At 47.1% G+C, this 18,432-nt stretch overlaps 2 protein-coding genes across 2 annotated transcripts; both read right to left on the bottom strand.

Moving 5' to 3' along the window:
* Positions 1 to 1,773: 1,773 nt before the first annotated feature.
* LOC119357043 (probable adenylate kinase 6, chloroplastic) lies at positions 1,774 to 4,724 on the bottom strand. Its single transcript, XM_037624026.1, has 4 exons — positions 4,290 to 4,724; positions 3,483 to 3,623; positions 2,986 to 3,258; positions 1,774 to 2,280 (listed from the first exon to the last, which is right to left on the bottom strand). The coding sequence occupies exons 1-4, from the start codon at positions 4,587 to 4,589 to the stop codon at positions 2,134 to 2,136; spliced, it is 861 nt and encodes a 286-aa protein (XP_037479923.1). The 5' UTR covers positions 4,590 to 4,724; the 3' UTR covers positions 1,774 to 2,133.
* A 2,248-nt stretch (positions 4,725 to 6,972) lies between these two features.
* Positions 6,973 to 10,214, bottom strand: LOC119357042 (polyamine oxidase 4). The gene is made up of 8 exons (XM_037624025.1): positions 9,727 to 10,214; positions 9,362 to 9,477; positions 9,177 to 9,265; positions 8,964 to 9,077; positions 8,685 to 8,858; positions 8,372 to 8,572; positions 7,675 to 8,104; positions 6,973 to 7,591 (listed from the first exon to the last, which is right to left on the bottom strand). Exons 1-8 carry the CDS (start codon positions 9,752 to 9,754, stop codon positions 7,271 to 7,273), a joined length of 1,473 nt encoding a protein of 490 aa, XP_037479922.1. The 5' UTR covers positions 9,755 to 10,214; the 3' UTR covers positions 6,973 to 7,270.
* Between the last annotated feature and the right edge of the window lie 8,218 nt (positions 10,215 to 18,432).

Raw genomic sequence — 18,432 nt, 5'->3', positions numbered from 1 at the left:
TGGAGCCGTCGGGAGATCCTTCTCTTCGCCGAGGCGCGTGTTCACCGGAGCTCAGGACACGTGCTCACAGGGAGGAGGGACATCGCCTCGCCGGAAGCCAGGGGCGCATGCTCGCTGGGAGGAGGGAGGACGCCTCTCCGGGGCATGTGCCCGCGCGGGAGAAGGGTGGCTGCTTCACTGGAGCCGTCAGGTGATCCTTCTCATCGTCGGGGCGCGTGCTCGTGGGAGGAGGGAGGTCGTGCCACCGGGACCGACGATGCGCGACCTGATGCAGTCCAGCTGCAATGCCACCATGTACTACAACCTCCGCGTGACCGCCCTCTTCGCGTACCGGCCAGCTCCACCGCCGACCTTCGCTGCCTCTGTGCCATAGCCGTCCCTGCGGCAGCCGGCAACACCTCCGCCACCGCGTCCGTGCTCGCCAACACCACCTGGGCCGCCTCGGGCACACCAGAGCCAGGCATCGGCGGGCGTGCGCAACAGCCGGCGTTCATGATGAGGACCTGCGCCGGCAAATACAGCGAGGCGGGAGAAGGTAGTGCACACAAGGGGGGAGGGGGTTGATTGCTTTTTCTTTTTTGATTGATACAAGAGTGTGTATGCAATTTCTTTGCCAAATTAGCTCCTTATAATCGGGTGCTACTTGGCAGAAAGTGATAAAACCCAATAAATCCAGCGATAAGTGCTTTCTACAAAAAGTGTAGCATATACACGGTGGCTTTTGTAAATAATTAGGAACCAGGTTGTTTTTCGCAAATGTGTGTTGGTTTTCAGCAATTAACTACTCCCTCTGTCCAACTCAGAATACAGTGTACTCGTTGGCCATTTTAGGCATATTTTTGGTGAAAACCTTCCTTCCGTACGACACAACAACCAATATCAGTACGGGTCGATTGGAAAAGTAAAGAGACAAGCATGGTAAATTCCTTCTGAAGGTGACAAAATGAAAACAGCCACGCTAGACGTTGCACTAACCTTGGACAGAGAAGTCAGGATGGGGCGGCTCCACTGGTCGCTGACTTGAAGCTTGTAGGAGGCTCAGTCAAGGCACCGGATCTCAATCCTCACCAGGATGGGCGCCCATAACAGCTCCAAGTCGCGGTTGCCATGCCCGTAGCTGCAGCGCGGCCCATTCTTTTGACGGTTGAACAAGGCCAGAGGGTCGCTGCCGATGTGCGCCAGCCGAACCGAAACTCTAAGCCATGACGGGATATGAAACTTGTGATGGCAGGCAAGCAACGCGTGGAGGTATTGGGTGCCGAGGCTGGCGAGGACGAGGATGTGTTTTACTATTCATCTTTCTTCCCCTGATAGTATGAGTAAGCAACATTCATCAAGTCGCATAGTGAGCTTGATTCCAGATGAGGCGCTTGCAGTGTGCTTCTTTGGACAAGCTTATGTCATGTGCATGCAGACCACAAACCCATGTCTCTAAAATGTTTGGCTTATTTTATCAGTTCAGGCTATACAATCAAAGCTTGCAATAGCTCTGGCCACGATTCGGGCATTCCTCCCGGCAAAATTGAATTCCGTGACAGCATGCAACACTAAGCAACAGAGCAAACTGTCAAACAAAAATATTCTGAATCCATAATACTGAGATTGCTACATGATCTCCATGACACAGCTTCATTCAGGTTTGGCAGATGAAGAAGTGCAATCCTTGCTGAATTTATAACAGAGAATACACATTAGCCCTAATAATAGGGGCGGTTCACTGAAGTCTGGAACCAACATAACCAAAACCTATTCTCATAAAAGGTAACCAAAAAGTTCAACAATTGCGTCTCAATCTCAGCCATATCACAAAAACCATCTGCTTGCATAATATTTTCAGAAGAATGTTTGCAGCATGCTTGTTTTAACAACCTTTATCAGCGGACTTCAACCGCCAACCGTAGGTTATTTATCATCTGCCCTTTGAGACATAAGAGGCTATACCTTTAAGAATACAACTAGCACACCCCATCGAACTTGAGCGATCGATGATCAATCAGCTATACAAATCTTGAGTGCCAGATCAAATAATGGCCCTGAATGAACTACTCTCTAGAGATGCCAGTAATGCTTATCGGGTAACTATGTTTGACATAGGCTACAAATACATAATACGCATTTCTGACACTCACAAAATTATGCTGCTGCAGATCTATTGTTATCAGGATCTTCTTCTATATTCAAAGCTTGGAGCAGCTTCGGCCATGATTCGGGGATTCCTCCTGGTAAATCGAACTCCAAGAGTTTCCCCCGTGCTCTGTAGAAATCCTCCACTGGTTCACACTGCAAAGATGACGGCTTGCTTAAAAAGGATAACACCCATAACAGGGTCATACACTGAGAACAGAGCTATGATCAAATGTATAGAGGAAATATTCCTAGCCTATACCAGTGAGGGGGAATATTACCATAGGAGTTGCATCATATAATTTCAAGTTTGGAAGATGAAATGTGCTCATTGCTGAATTTGGAACAACAAATACACATAAATTCCAGAGCCAATTGGCTAAACAGTAGTAAATAATTATCATAAAAAACCTCAGAAAATAACAAAGTTCAATATGTCTCAACATGTCTCGGTATTTCATACATGCAAGTTTAAGGTCATGTTGAAATATAAACGACCTAGCATCCCTTTTCTATACTGCTAAATTCACTACTGATCTCGTACCTAAACAAACATAGCTTCATACGCCCTACTAGTGCAAGTTGATCGTTATGATCTCATAAATTTTACTCCCTCCGTTCCTAAATATTTGTGTTTTAGAGATTTCAACAAGTGACTACATATGGAGCAAAATGAGTGAATCTACACTCTAAAATATGTCTATATACATCCATATGTGGTAGTCCGTTTGAAATCTCATTTTGCTCCGTATGTGGTCACTTGTTGAAATATCTAAAAAGACAAATATTTAGGAACGGAGGGAGTAAATAACAACACAAATAAAACTCAAAAAATGAAATTTAAGGTTCACTGCTACGTACCAAATCATGGTAAACACGCAATCGCTCCTTTACCACCTCTTCAGTATCATCTGCTCTGGTAATTAACTTCGATTCGCACTGTGGAGGAGGTAGTAGTGGAGGCATATACATTCGAGGCCCACCATTCTCACCCTCAATGTCAATGGAGGCCACATTGAAGTTTCCTCCACACTGGCTGCACTTCCTTCTACCAACGCATTTTGCAAGCAGAGCCTCTTCTCGAAGTTTGAGATTGATCACCAAATCAATATCTGTGACTCCCTCCAGTATTTCCTAACAAACCACACTATACAATTTAGTTTGGGAACTGTCACGCGATATGAGCGGATAAGTTCTTTTTTATCAACAAAAAACTGCAGATAAGTTTGAAGACTCAGTTGATCTCAACCATAGACATGAACTATGGTACATCAAAACTATTACTAGAATGAAGTTCCACATTTGTTGCAATTATATATGTCTTGCATAATTACAACCAGGTCAAATAACTAGCTCACCGCTTGTCTTATAGTTCTTGGAAAACCATCAAGTATGAACCCTAATTCACCCTTGTCTCCTCCCTCCTCAAGGCGCTTTGACAGCAGATTTATGATGATCTCATCAGACACCAGTTTTCCATGATTCACAATCTCCGAAAGCTGGAAACAAAGCAGACATAAGACAATCAACAAAGTGGAAGTGGTAAAACAGAGTTGAACTAGTTGGTGTTATGCTGATTTGGCTTCCCTTACTAGAATCAAGTTCCATATTGTTAACTAGAATCAAAATTAACATTGTTATTCTGAAACTGTACACAACCTACAGGTTAGTCTTATTTATTGAAAACAGTTTGTCAGTATATATCATTAGTCTGCTGCAGGTGTGCCGACTGCTGAAGTGTTGAGCATGTGCTTAATAGCATGGTGCAGCTGTTGTGTTTCGTAGTGACCAATTGGATGTTCTCCATCGGGAGTTTTGCACCCCAAACAAACTGCTGGCGTCGTCTAACTGGATGTGATGCATCATGTGCCTACGGATTGCATCACCAAAAAATAATGGCGGCAAGCTGGGTTGCGACGATGATACAGGATTTGCGCTGCCATGTGGTCGGATTTGTGGACTCTCATACAAATTAAAGCCCTCTTTCTGCACTAAGAGCGGTCATGATTGTTGCTGATTTGGTAGCTGATGCAGGGGAACACTTGCAGGTAAAACTATCCTTAGGCTCCCTTTCGTCAACATCAGAGGGGATCTCTACTCTCTAGCTATCAATTCTTGTACGAAAATCACCACGCAGGATTGAGCGCGAGGAACTGGAATACTACCTGCTTGGCGAGCGGGCCTGAGGAGGCGAGCTCGTCGCGGACGAGGTCGCCGGTGGCGATGTGGGGCACGCCGAGCAGCCGCGAGAGGCGGCCAGCGTAGGTGCCCTTGCCGACCCCGGGGCAGCCGAGGAACACCCACTGCACCCGCGCCCCGTCCTCCACGGGCCCCGGGCCGCCGCGCCCGCGCCCGGCCGCGGGCGGCGCCCCCTTGGCCGCCCCCATCGCCTCCACGGACGCCAGGCCCCTCCTCGACGCCCCGGCCGCGCACGCCCGGATCGCGCGGGACATCGCGGACGACATCTCGCCGGCCCCTGGTGGAGACGAACGAGCCGGAGATATTTTCCGTCGGTCGCCCTTTTTCCTCGCCCTGCTGCTGCTGCCTCGCGTTCGAGTCGAGTCGGAGACGACGACGGGGGCGCCTAACACGTGGCGGGCCCCGCGCCGATCCGAGCGGCGGTGGGCGAAATAGGAAAGAAATTTCTCCCGGGAATATCTCGGTAGGTTCCGCGCGGCACGTAGGACGGTCTGTGGCGCCGGACGCGTCGCCGTCGGCCTCGATACGCCGGAGCGGCGACGTCACCGCGCGCATGCTGGCGTGCACTTCTCTTCCACCCGTCCGTCCGTCCGTCCGTCGCAAGCTGCAGTCGCGGTCGGCGCATACGACGCGGCCAACAGCCAACCAACCGACCAACCTGCAACGAAACCACACAGCCGAGATCCATGCAATCGTGTTCAAAGAGGACAAATAAAGAAAGAAATGAGGCAACTTTCAAGCACACATATACGTATATTCTCCAAGATTAATCGATGGAAAGAAGGCAGATCTCATGGCCTCTTTGGTTCAAATGAATCTTACAAGAATTTCAATACTTGTTGTTGGGGTAACTTGTACTACTGGTTTTCCTCAACCACAGGTATTTCGGTACATAGGGAGTATTAAAGTGCTATGTTTTTCAAATAATACGAATGAAAGAGTATATAATCTTTTTTGTCCAAGCAACACGAGACAACAAAAGATATAAATAATTTTGATTCTACGTCTTTGTTTACTTAAATCTCTGCCTACATACTCCGGGGTTCCTGGTGGAGAATCCTTCTCGTGCCCGCTTCTGCTTGAGCATTCTCCATCGCGGCTGAAGGTGCCCAAGAGCCAAGAGGGATGTGGCCGTCTTGCGGCGGATCACTGGGAGCTCGCCGATGAGCGCAAATCCACCCCATGGAAGGGTGGCGACACAAGGCCCTATGAATGAGGGCAACGAGCAGTGACCCTGCAGAGCTCCTCTGGAGCGATGGTCATGGGCACGTAGGAGATGCCAGCGTCTAGCGGGGTTGGCAGCGTTGTGCTCCGGTCGGGAGGTATGTCGCTGATCCGGAGGTTGTGCGTTGTTGATCTAGTGTTGGCACGCGGGCGTTTCGGTCATGTCGGGCCCTGCGCCGACAGGCATGGACAGAGCTCTCTCCGACGAGGTGGTAGTCGGCAATGGTGCGCTCCGCCGTCAGTGATGGTCATTGTGGCAACCACTCTAGCCTACTGCGATGGCCTCGCTACAGACTATTGTGGCCATCCAAAGATCTTTCTGAGGGTTTCTTTCTCCAAATCTAGTGGTTGACTTTGGCAGTGAAATGCAAACTATGGACGACAAGTTGATGCGGAGAGATGGTTGTGCAGCGGCAGCGTTCGCATCGCATGTGTGACTTCAATGGTGGTGCTACTCGAGCTCTGAGGTGAAAGCATAGGTCTGGCCTGAGTTGGTTCTACCTGCCAATGGCAATGTTTTCATGTCATTATCTTGTTGAAAGCATTGCTCAGATATGCTTGGACCGGATCTTTAAGGTGAAAACTTGATTCTGACCTTTGGTGGTTGGATCCGGCGGCGACGACGTTTAAGCGTCGCTCCCTTTCTGAAGGCATTGATATTGAAGAATCGCGTCGTCCATGCGGTGTCATCCGATTGTTGGTGCGAATATGGTCATTGTTGCAGTTTGTCGACCACATATTTAATCGCTTTGAAGTTTTTTTTCCTCGTCCATGCATAGTTTTGGTCGTATATGAATTTACTATTTGCCGGCGTGTTTTTCGTGTGCGTGCATTGGTGTTGGTTGTGTGCATTCAAGTTGTGCAGAGACCAGATTATGCTCTTTGTGTTTGTATTCTCTCGATGGTCCATCTTGAGCCAATAAAATTCACTCTTTGTCAAAAAGGTACTCCTTTTGTCAGTTGTTGGACTGTTCGATTCAAGCATGGCAGAACGGAATTTGTTCTCAACCATTCTTATACATCTGGAAAATCAACAGAGTTCATTGGCCATCTCTTGAATGGATAAATAACTACAAAACTAATGATGGACTGCAATTTGCAACTCATCGTGTTAGGTTGATATAATATGGATGAGTACCCTGTTTTTGTATTGTTCAATGTTTTATCGGGCATGGGGCATAGTTGGCATATGAACTACTTATTGTTTTATTCTACTCTTTAATTTGGTGCATGAACCATTTGGAATATGAAATTTATGTTGTATGGAACAATTGATGATGCTGCTTTCTGAACATGCTAGGAAAGAGGAATATGACACGAAGATGAACAACGATGGCTAAAATGAATATGTACCAGTTGCAAATCAAAGTTATTCATGCCGACCAGAACCAGAAATGCGTGCCTGCTATTCATGTTGTAATGAAAGAACCACCACAAGATTCATTAATCCCCAAATATCAACTGTATTATATTTATTGATTGATGACGAGCATAACAATAGGTAACACTATAAATCTAGTGTCCAGAGTGCACAGCAGCTCGGGCATCCCTACAAGGTTTCTTGATTCCAAGCAACACGAGAAATAGAAAATGTCAAAAATAATCTGAATTCAATCTTGCGTTCTGCCGACTCGGACTGATCGACTGCACATTGATCGGCTTCTGTCAATCATCAAACCAATCGGGCATGGCAGAACGCAGCTGTATCGAAGAAGAATCATCTCTAGGTGCGGCAAATCTGGAGAGGGGCGACGACGTCGGCCATCTCCTCGCAGGCGGCGCCAGCGACCTGGACGAGGTCTGGAACGCCCTTACTCATCAGCAACCTCCTCCGGCATTCCTCTGCAGCTTCCATCCCAGATGAGTAGGCGCCGTGCACCGCACCAGAGTGCTCCGCGCTGGCCGCCTCTCCGGCGAAGTACAGCACGCTCTCCACCGGCGCCGAGAATCTCTCGCACACGTCCGACGGCTTCCCCACCAGGTCGCACGAGTAGGACCCCAGCGAGTTCGGGTCTGACCCCCACCGCGACACCAGGTACTTGTTCTGCAAAATCCAACATCGATCATCAGTTCACAATCGCCATGGTCAGAATTCAGAAGTCACAGAGAGTGGTGACAAGAACATACGGGTTCAGTTGCGTCGGGTATCATCTTCCTCAGGTGACACATGACGAGTTCCACAGCCTCCTTGTCCGAGAGCTTCTCCACATCCTGGGCGAACCGACCGGCTGCCATGAAGACAAGCACTGGGTGGCCGGTGGCCTTGTGGAGGTTCAGGAAGTAGCCGCACGTCTTGGGCGTCGGGCCGACCATGCCCAGCACCTGCACATTCGGCCAGAAGGCTTTGTCGAAGTGCATGGCAACCTTGTTTTCAATGCCGACACCAAGGTCGGCGATGGCGGAGCTCTTCCAGGATGGCAGCTTGGGCTCGAACTTGATTATGTTCGCCTTCAGCACACCGAGCGGCACAGTGATTATGCAGGCGTCGGCCGAGTATTGTGTGCCATCCTCGATGGTGACTGTCACTCCCTTCTGCTGGCGTGCAATTTTCTTTACTCTGAATAAATATATAGCAGTAACAAAGGTAAGTAAATGTATCTACCAACTGCGATTAGCAGGAGTACTTCAAAGAAAATGATGATTTAACTCTGAGGCAGAACACATGGAAGTTTCAAACTGATGATTTCACTCAGATAACATGTTTAACTTAAATTCCAAATGTACTTGGGCACCATCATGACAGTATAAAAGATGTGTGATAGACATGCTGAAATTATTTAGTGTGCGGCATATGTATGTTGGGAAAGAAAAGAATAATACACACCTCTGATTCAGACGGATGTCAAGACCTTGAGCGAGAGCCTGAATTACAGGTAAGTATCCATCAACCATCAGACCATGGCCACCAGTGAGAACATGTTCCTGATCCCAGTTTTTCAGAGATATTTCATCTGCATCTGCAGCAAACCATGCCTCCAGCCGGCAGACGCACCATTGAAGGATTCGATCATCTAGCCCTTCTAGCCTATAAATTCACAACAATATCAGTCAAGCTCTTTTGCAACAACAATCCAATTTATAAACTGTGTCTTGAATAAATCATGGCAAATAAGCATGATACAAGATCTTATACATACTTGAGATCAGGGTGTCTCTCAAGAACCATTGAGATTGCCTGCTCAAGGGGCATGTCGTGTTCCTGCTCGTCACGGAGTTTCACCGTCTCCTTGAGAATTTTCTCAAATATCACGCCAACTTTAGCAGCTGTCTCCATTGGGACTGCAAGGCCGTTCTTATCAAAGAGCGAACAGCTGCAAAGGAACCAATTAACAGAGTGAGATATAAGAACATGAAAAAATTAATACAAGTATATTGATTATACCAAAGGAAAATGTATGTTCGAGTGCTGAAATCACCTTTCCAAATCATGGTCATACAGAACAGAGTTGTCACCACTGGTGTGATATAATCTCAGCCCAAGATGGCCTATCAGTGGTGCTAAAGAATTCTCATTACTGACACCGTGCAACCTGAAAAAAAATCAGCAACACCAGGGCGAAGTTAGCAAAGATTATACAGATAAAATCTACCAAGGATTGTTCCAATCAATAAATTTAGGCGAAACTGACCATGAGGCTCCCATGTCAATGGGGCATCCAAAGGAGTAATCCGTGTGGACACGGCCACCAATTCGATCTCTCGACTCAAGGACAGTCACCTGCTCAGGAAGCAGAGGCACCAGTTAACACAAACACTCTACGGATTCATCAAATTGGAGGAGACAGAGATGAATAGATCAGAAATTTATCGGTACCTCAAAAGAGGAATTGGAGAGGACACGAGCCGCGGCGATCCCTGAGATTCCGCCCCCGATCACGATGACAGATGGAGGCGAAGCGCACCGCCTCTCGATGGTTGGAAGCAGAAGGCCTGGAACACATCAATGCACAGGAATCAGTAACGGCCGGAATTGTTCCTGATCAGAGCGGGAATCAAATCAGGGACGAAATCTATGATGAACTTGGCACCAAAATTGAAATCTTGTACTCAATTATGATCGCAATTGAGCGATTAGATCCAAAAATCCTGTTCCGACCCCCTACCCATCACCGAAAATCGCCCCTTTACGCAAGATCTGGCAGAGAACGACGAAATTACGGGACAGAACAATCGCCGTACCTCCGGTTTTGAAGCTGTTGGGATCCATGGCCGCCGGCGCGACCGTCGCCCGACGAGAAGAAGAAGACGAAGATTCAGACGGAGCAGCGGCAGGAGAAGGCCCCTCCGTCCGCGCGAACGCAACCGCGAGCACGAGCGGCGTACGTTTGTTTACAAGAGAAGATTGCTGGTGCTACTACTAATAATACTGGAATTACTACGAGTACGACTATTATTCAGACTACGTATGGGAATCGAGATGAAGAACATGAAGACGAGGAGGCCGTCCTGGAGGCGGCTTGCGTCGGCGGCGGAGCGGCGGAACGTGAGGCAGCTCATTACACTGGCTCCAAACCGGCAACACCGAGTCGGATCCCCTGCTTCCTTCCTTCTTTCCTCCCTCCCTCCCTCACCGGCGGCGGCGAGAAGCAAAGATGCTTTCTTTCTTCCGGCGGGCGGCGGATGGAGAAGTCGGAATTGATCCGAGGATTGTGTTGCGTGGCTTGGGAGGAAGGTGGGGCGTGGCGTTATATAGAGCGGACGGAGGGAGGGGAGAGGAGGACGGACGGACGAGGGCGGCTCGGAGAAGGAAACCGGCTGCGTGCAGGGGTCAAGATATTTTCGTTCAAGTGGGCCACTGGATTTTTGCTAGTCCCGTGCACCTTCTTTGTACGCTTTCTCGGGGAAAAAAAGAAATCAAATGTACGGGATTCAACAAAAAATAAATCAGGACATCACGTACATACCTTTATCCCTAGAAAAAAAACACATATTCTATCCTCGTGAGAATCTGTGAGAACATCCGCAGCCGGACTTCCAAATCCAGCACCCTATAAGCTCGGGCGCATCCGTGGACAGTTACTAGAGAGTCATCAAATCGGTGCATCCACACCTGCATATTTCATATATGGCACCCTATATTCATACAAAATCATGCAACGCACTACATAGATCACCAAATGACCAAAATTAACAGGAAGCTGACCTATAACCCGATAGCAAACGAGAATAATTCACATAAAACACACCAAACGAGCATAATTCATAATTCACAAAGTTCAACTGCCCGACAAATTCTAACGATAGTAGGAGCTAAATTATATAAACGCGGAGAGGGCCAAGCTTCACCACTTCCACGTCGGCCCTTTGCCCTTCCAGTCGTGGGTCATCCATCCAATGGAAGGTGGATAATTTCTAGTAGTCTCGAGCTCTTTGCTTGATGCTTCATGTTTATTTGTTCTCTATAAAAGTATACATATAAAAGGTTATTAATTTTTGTTTTTATGAAAAGATATTAGTTTTCTTTAGTAACAATAATTTAGCAATCTCGTGGGAATTTTGTGATAATAAAGCGTTTATGGTTATGGTTGTTAAAATGTAATGCATTAAACTTATTCGATAATTTGTTGTGAAAAAGGTAGTGAAATGACCAAAAAATGTAAAATAGATTGTGAAATCCACTAATAAGTGTACAAAATTATGTAAAATAGTGTATAAAGAATTGCAAATTTTAAAAAGCAGTGGCTTCGATAATGAAAAATATTATGAAATTACTACTTGTTATACTAAAAATTACTACATTTTATATAGGATTTAGTAGGGGTGTAGAATAATGAAATTATTACTCAAGAGGAAGTGGAATCCTCACTTAGCAACGTCGTGCCTCTGATGTTTGCGCCATGAAAGCACATATTGGTATGATCAGAAGGGTCCATGTCTAGGCCACCAAATACCCTAAACATGTCACCCCAAGTTTCGTTACAATGAGAGCTCGAAGGCATTCAAAACTCCAGGACGAGAAATAGGAGACCAAGACGGCGATGGCCAATGCAACCGACCAAGACCCTAATAAATTGGTATCCGCCCCGACTTACCCAACGCGGCAACATGTATTCTGGTGGCTCACATCGTCCATCAACATGAATTAATCTCCCACAGTCAAAGCAAAGTGGGGGATCTTCTCATATTAGAACTATGTAACACATCTTCCGGTGAAGAGCACAAAATGAAACCCCTAACCATTGGCTCAAGCCTAGAAAATCCTACTCGAACCAACAATTGCTTCCCCTTAGTTGTACCTTGGCTCAAGCCTAGAAATTCTACTCGAACCAACAATTGCTTCCCCTTAGTTGTACCATGTTCTTCCGCATCCACTTTGATCACCTTCCCTAGCCAATTACCTACGTCTTTGCCAAAGGTGTCGGTCCTCCTATGTAGTGGAAAGCCTTTCACCCAGACCCATGCATCAACTGTTGGAAATATGAGTAATTTACCGAATGATTTTATTGATAGAAATACTAGATAAAGCATGACTAATATAGCAGTGATAAAACAAGTCATGCAATACAACAGAGAGAAGGTAAATAGCATCCGTATATATGAACTAGAACCGAACACATCTAGAACAGACACTAGAGCAAGAAGTTGTGACAGAACCTCTAACAGAAAGAGTATGAGAACGTACGGAACGTACGGAACGGGAGCAGATGCACCGGTCTTGGGGTCGGTGTCCTCGCCAGCCATGTCGTCGAGCTGGTTGTTGACGTCGGGGAAGAAGTCGTCGTCGGGGAAGTAGTCGTCGGAGTCCGGGGCGTCCGTGACGAAGAAGTCAGTAGTCGCGCTAAGCGCTCCCCAAAAACCTTATCACCCTTCTCCCGTACAGGACTCAAAAGGTGCGGTTTCGGAGGCCTACTGTCCCGGCCTGCGGTGCACGCCGCAAGTTGGGATGGGGAAGATCGTAGAAGCAGCGCAGTGTTGGGGAACGTAGTAATTTCAAAAAAATTCCTACGCACACGCAAGATCATGGTGATGCATAGCAACGAGAGGGGAGAGTGTTGTCTACGTACCCTCGTAGACCGAAGCGGAAGCGTTGACGCAACGTAGAGGAAGTAGTCGTACGTCTTCCCGGTCCAACCGATCCAAGCACCGTTACTCCGGCACCTCCGAGTTCTTGACACACGTACAGCTCGATGACGCACCCCGGGCTCCGATCCAGCAAAGCTTCGGGGAGGAGTTTCGTCAGCACGACGGCGTGGTGCCGATCTTGATGTTTAACCATCGCAGGGCTTCGCCTAAGCACCGCTACAATATGATCGATGTGTAATATCGTGGAGGGGGGCACCGCACACGGCTAAGGAACGATCACGAAGATCAACTTGTGTGTCTAGGGTGCCCCCTTGCCCCCGTATATAAAGGAGCCAAGGGGGGTGCGGCCGGCCCTAGTAGGAGGCGCGCAGGAGGAGTCCTACTCCTACCGGGAGTAGGACTCCCCTCCCTTTCCTTGTCCAAGTAGGAGAGGGGGAAGGAAGGGAGAGAGGAGAGGAAGGAAAGGGGGGCGCCGCCCCTCCCTCCTTGTCCAATTCGGACTAGGGGGAGAGGGGGCGCGCGGCCTGCCCTGGCTGCCTTTCCTCTTCTCCATTTTAGGCCCATGAGGCCCATTAACCCCCCGGGGGGTTCCGGTAACCCCCCGGTTCTCCGGTTTTATCCGAAACTTTCCCGGAACACTTCCGGTGTGCGAATATAGCCGTCCAATATATCAATCTTTATGTCTCGACCATTTCGAGACTCCTCGTTATGTCCGTGATCATATCCGGGACTCCGAACAACCTTCGGTACATCAAAATACATAAACTCATAATGAAACTGTCATCGTAACTTTAAGCGTGCGGACCCTACGGTTCGAGAACAATGTAGACATGACCGAGACACGTCTCCGGTCAATAAACAATAGCGGGACCTGGATGCCCATATTGGCTCCTACATATTCTACGAAGATCTTTATCGGTCAGACCGCATAACAACATACGTTGTTCCCTTTGTCATCGGTATGTTACTTGCCCGAGATTCGATCGTCGGTATCCAATACCTAGATCAATCTCGTTACCGGCAAGTCTCTTTACTCGTTCTGTAATACATCATCTCGCAACTAACTCATTAGTTGCAATGCTTGCAAGGCTTAAGTGATGTGCATTACCGAGAGGGCCCAGAGATACCTCTCCGACGATCGGAGTGACAAATCCTAATCTCGAAATACGTCAACCCAACATGTACCTTTGGAGACACCTGTAGAGCACCTTTATAATCACCCAGTTACGTTGTGACGTTTGGTTGCACACAAAGTGTTCCTCCGGCACACGGGAGTTACATAATCTCATAGTCATAGGAACATGTATAAGTCATGAAGAAAGCAATAGCAACATACTAAACGATCGGGTGCTAAGCTAATGGAATGGGTCATGTCAATCAGATCATTCAACTAATGATGTGATCCCGTTAATCAAATAACAACTCTTTGTCCATGGTTAGGAAACATAACCATCTTTGATTAACGAGCTAGTCAAGTAGAGGCATACTAGTGACACTCTGTTTGTCTATGTATTCACACATGTATTATGTTTCCGGTTAATACAATTCTAGCATGAATAATAAACTTTTATCATGATATAAGGAAATAAATAATAACTTTATTATTGCCTCTAGGGCATATTTCCTTCAGTCTCCCACTTGCACTAGAGTCAATAATCTAGATTACACAGTAATGATTCTAACACCCATGGAGCTTTGGTGCTGATCATGTTTTGCCCGTGGAAGAGGCTTAGTCAACGGGTCTGCTACATTCAGCTCCGCATGTATCTTGCAAATCTCTATGTCTCCCACCTGGACTAGATCCCGGATGGAATTGAAGCGTCTTTTGATGTGCTTGGTTCTTTTGTGAAACCTGGATTCCTTTGCCAAGGCAATTGCACCAGTATTGTCACAAAAGATTTTCATTGGACCCGATGCACTAGGTATGACACCTAGATCAGATATGAACTCCTTCATCCAGACTCCTTCGTTTGCTGCTTCCGAAGCAGCTATGTACTCCGCTTCACATGTAGATCCCGCCACAACGCTTTGTTTAGAACTACACCAACTGAAGCTCCACCGTTTAATGTAAACACGTATCCGGTTTGCGATTTAGAATCGTCCGGATCAGTGTCAAAGCTTGCATCAATGTAACCGTTTACGATGAGCTCTTTGTCACCCGCATATACGAGAAACATATCCTTAGTCCTTTTCAGGTACTTCAGGATGTTCTTGACCGCTGTCTAGTGATCCTCTCCTGGATTACTTTGGTACCTCCCTGCTAAACTTATAGCAAGGCACACATCAGGTCTGGTACACAGCATTGCATACATGATAGAGCCTATGGCTGAAGCATAGGGAACATCTTTCATTTTCTCTCTATCTTCTGCAGTGGTCGGGCATTGAGTCTGACTCAACTTCACACCTTGTAACACAGGCAAGAACCCTTTCTTTGCTTGATCCATTTTGAACTTCTTCAAAATCTTGTCAAGGTATGTGCTTTGTGAAAGTCCAATTAAGCGTCTTGATCTATCTCTATAGATCTTTATGCCTAATATGTAAGCAGCTTCACCGAGGTCTTTCATTGAAAAACTCTTATTCAAGTATCCCTTTATGCTATCCAGAAATTCTATATTATTTCCGATCAGTAATATGTCATCCACATATAATATCAGAAATGCTACAGAGCTCCCACTCACTTTCTTGTAAATACAGGCTTCTCCGAAAGTCTGTATAAAACCAAATGCTTTGATCACACTATCAAAGTGTTTATTCCAACTCCGAGAGACTTGCACCAGTCCATAAATGGATCGCTGGAGCTTGCACACTTTATTAGCTCCCTTTGGATGGACAAAACCTTCCGGTTGCATCATATACAACTCTTCTTCCAGAAATCCATTCAGGAATGCAGTTTTGACATCCATCTGCCAAATTTCATAATCATAAAATGCGGCAATTGCTAACATGATTCGGACAGACTTAAGCATCGCTACGGGTGAGAAGGTCTCATCGTAGTCAACCCCTTGAACTTGCCGAAACCCTTTTGCGACAAGTCGAGCTTTGTAGACAGTAATATTACCGTCAGCGTCAGTCTTCTTCTTGAAGATCCATTTATTCTCAATTGCTTGCCGATCATCGGGCAAGTCAACCAAAGTCCATACTTTGTTCTCATACATGGATCCCATCTCAGATTTCATGGCTTCAAGCCATTTTGCGGAATCTGGGCTCACCATCGCTTCTTCATAGTTCGTAGGTTCATCATGATCTAGTAGCATGACTTCCAGAATAGGATTACCGTACCACTCTGGTGCGGATCTTACTCTGGATGATCTACGAGGCTCAGTAGTAACTTGATCTGAAATTTCATGATCATCATCATTAAATTCCTCACTAATTGGTGTAGGTATCGCAGAAACCGGTTTCTGTGATGAACTACTTTCCAATAAGGGAGCAGGTACAGTTACCTCATCAAGTTCTACTTTCCTCCCACTCACTTCTTTCGAGAGAAACTCCTTCTCTAGAAAGGATCCATTCTTAGCAACGAATGTCTTGCCTTCGGATCTGTGATAGAAGGTGTACCCAACAGTCTCCTTTGGGTATCCTATGAAGACACATTTCTCCGATTTGGGTTCGAGCTTATCAGGTTGAAGTTTTTTCACATAAGCATCGCAGCCCCAAACTTTAAGAAACGACAACTTTGGTTTCTTGCCAAACCATAGTTCATAAGGCGTCGTCTCAACGGATTTCGATGGTGCCCTATTTAACGTGAATGTGGACGTCTCTAAAGCATAACCCCAAAACGATAGCGGTAAATCAGTAAGAGACATCATAGATCGCACCATATCTAGTAAAGTACGATTACGACGTTCGGACACACCATTACGCTGTGGTGTTTGTTGGAAATATGCCCTAGAGGCAATAATAAATTAGTTATTATTATATTTCCTTGTTCATGATAATCGTTTATTATCCATGCTAGAATTGTATTGATAGGAAACTCAGATACATGTGTGGATACATAGACAACACCATGTCCCTAGTAAGCCTCTACTTGACTAGCTCGTTGATCAATAGATGGTTACGGTTTCCTGACCATGGACATTGGATGTCATTGATAACGGGATCACATCATTAGGAGAATGATGTGATGGACAAAGACCCAATCCTAAGCCTAGCACAAGATCATGTAGTTCGTATGCTAAAGCTTTTCTAATGTCAAGTATCATTTCCTTAGACCATGAGATTGTGCAACTCCCGGATACCGTAGGAGTGCTTTGGGTGTGCCAAACGTCACAATGTAACTGGGTGGCTATAAAGGTACACTACAGGTATCTCCGAAAGTGTCTGTTGGGTTGGCACGAATCGAGACTGGGATTTGTCACTCCGTGTAAACGGAGAGGTATCTCTGGGCCCACTCGGTAGGACATCATCATAATGTGCACAATGTGATCAAGGAGTTGATCACAGGATGATGTGTTACGAAATGAGTAAAGAGACTTGTCGAACGAGATTGAACAAGGTATCGGGATACCGACGATCGAATCTCGGGCAAGTATCGTACCGCTAGACAAAGGGAATTGTATACGGGATTGATTAAGTCCTTGACATCGTGGTTCATCCGATGAGATCATCGTGGAACATGTGGGAGCCAACATGGGTATCCAGATCCCGCTGTTGGTTATTAACCGGAGAGTCATCTCGGTCATGTTTGCATGTCTCCCGAACCCGTAGGGTCTACACACTTAAGGTTCGGTGACGCTAGGGTTATAGAGATATTAGTATGCGGTAACCCGAAAGTTGTTCGGAGTCCCGGATGAGATCCCGGACGTCACGAGGAGTTCCGGAATGGTCCGGAGGTAAAGATTTATATATGGGAAGTCTTGTTTTGGTCGCCGAAAAAGTTTCGCGCATTATCGGTATTGTACCGGGAGTGCCGAAAGGGGTCCGGGGGTCCACCAAGGGGGTCCACCTGCCCCGGGGGGGCACATTGGCTGTAGGGGTGTGCGCCTTGGCCTATATGGGCCAAGGGCACCAGCCCCAAGAGACCCATGCACCAAGAGATAAGGGAAAGAAAGAGTCCTAAAGGGGGAAAGCACCTCCTAGGTGCCTTGGGGAGGATGGACTCCTCCCTGGCCGCACCCTTCCTTGGAGGAAGGGCCAAGGCTGCGCCCCCCTCCCTTGGCCCTATAAATAGTGGGGGGAAGGGAGGGCAGCCGCACCTAAGCCCTGGCGCCTCCCTCTCCCTCCCATGACACATCTCCCTCCTCCCGCAGCGCTTGGCGAAGCCTTGTTGGAATCCCGCTACTTCCATCACCACGCCGTCGTGCTGCTAGATCTCCATCAACCTCTCCTCCCCCCTTGCTGGATCAAGAAGGAGGAGACGTCACTGCTCCGTACGTGTGTTGAACGCGGAGGTGCCGTCCGTTCGGCGCTAGGATCATCGGTGATTTGGATCACGACGAGTACGACTCCATCAACCCCGTTCTCTTGAACGCTTCCGCGCGCGATCTACAAGGGTATGTAGATCCACTCCTCCCTCGTTGCTAGATGACTCCATAGATAGATCTTGGTGACACGTAGGAAAATTTTGAATTTATGCTACGTTTCCCAACAGTGGCATCATGAGCTAGGTTTATGCATAGTTTCTATGCACGAGTAGAACACAAAGTAGTTGTGGGCGTTGATTTTGTTCAATATGCTTACCGTTACTAGTCCAATCTTGATTCGGTGGCATTGTGGGATGAAGCGGCCCGGACCGACCTTACACGTACTCTTACGTGAGACTGGTTCCACCGACTGACATGCACTAGTTGCATAAGGTGGCTAGCGGGTGTCTGTCTCTCCCACTTTAGTCGGATCGGATTCGATGAAAAGGGTCCTTAT

Source organism: Triticum dicoccoides, chromosome 2A (genome assembly GCF_002162155.2).
Source record: "Triticum dicoccoides isolate Atlit2015 ecotype Zavitan chromosome 2A, WEW_v2.0, whole genome shotgun sequence".
NCBI classification, from domain to species: domain Eukaryota; kingdom Viridiplantae; phylum Streptophyta; class Magnoliopsida; order Poales; family Poaceae; genus Triticum; species Triticum dicoccoides.
Note: the sequence above shows the minus strand (reverse complement) of the source record. Positions and strands in the feature narration are given on the sequence as shown.

Coding starts and splice junctions, on each gene's coding strand:
- LOC119357043 (XM_037624026.1), bottom strand. CDS start 4,589: ATGTCGTCCGCGATGTCCCGCGCGATCCGGGCGTGCGCGGCCGGGGCG. Junction 3,624..4,289: donor CAGGCCCGCTCGCCAAGCAG/GTAGTATTCCAG, acceptor CTTTGTTTCCAG/CTTTCGGAGATTGTGAATCA. Junction 2,281..2,985: donor TGCGTGTTTACCATGATTTG/GTACGTAGCAGT, acceptor TCATCTTTGCAG/TGTGAACCAGTGGAGGATTT.
- LOC119357042 (XM_037624025.1), bottom strand. CDS start 9,754: ATGGATCCCAACAGCTTCAAAACCGGAG. Junction 9,266..9,361: donor TCTCCAATTCCTCTTTTGAG/GTACCGATAAAT, acceptor CTTCCTGAGCAG/GTGACTGTCCTTGAGTCGAG. Junction 8,105..8,371: donor GACATCCGTCTGAATCAGAG/GTGTGTATTATT, acceptor ATATTTATTCAG/AGTAAAGAAAATTGCACGCC.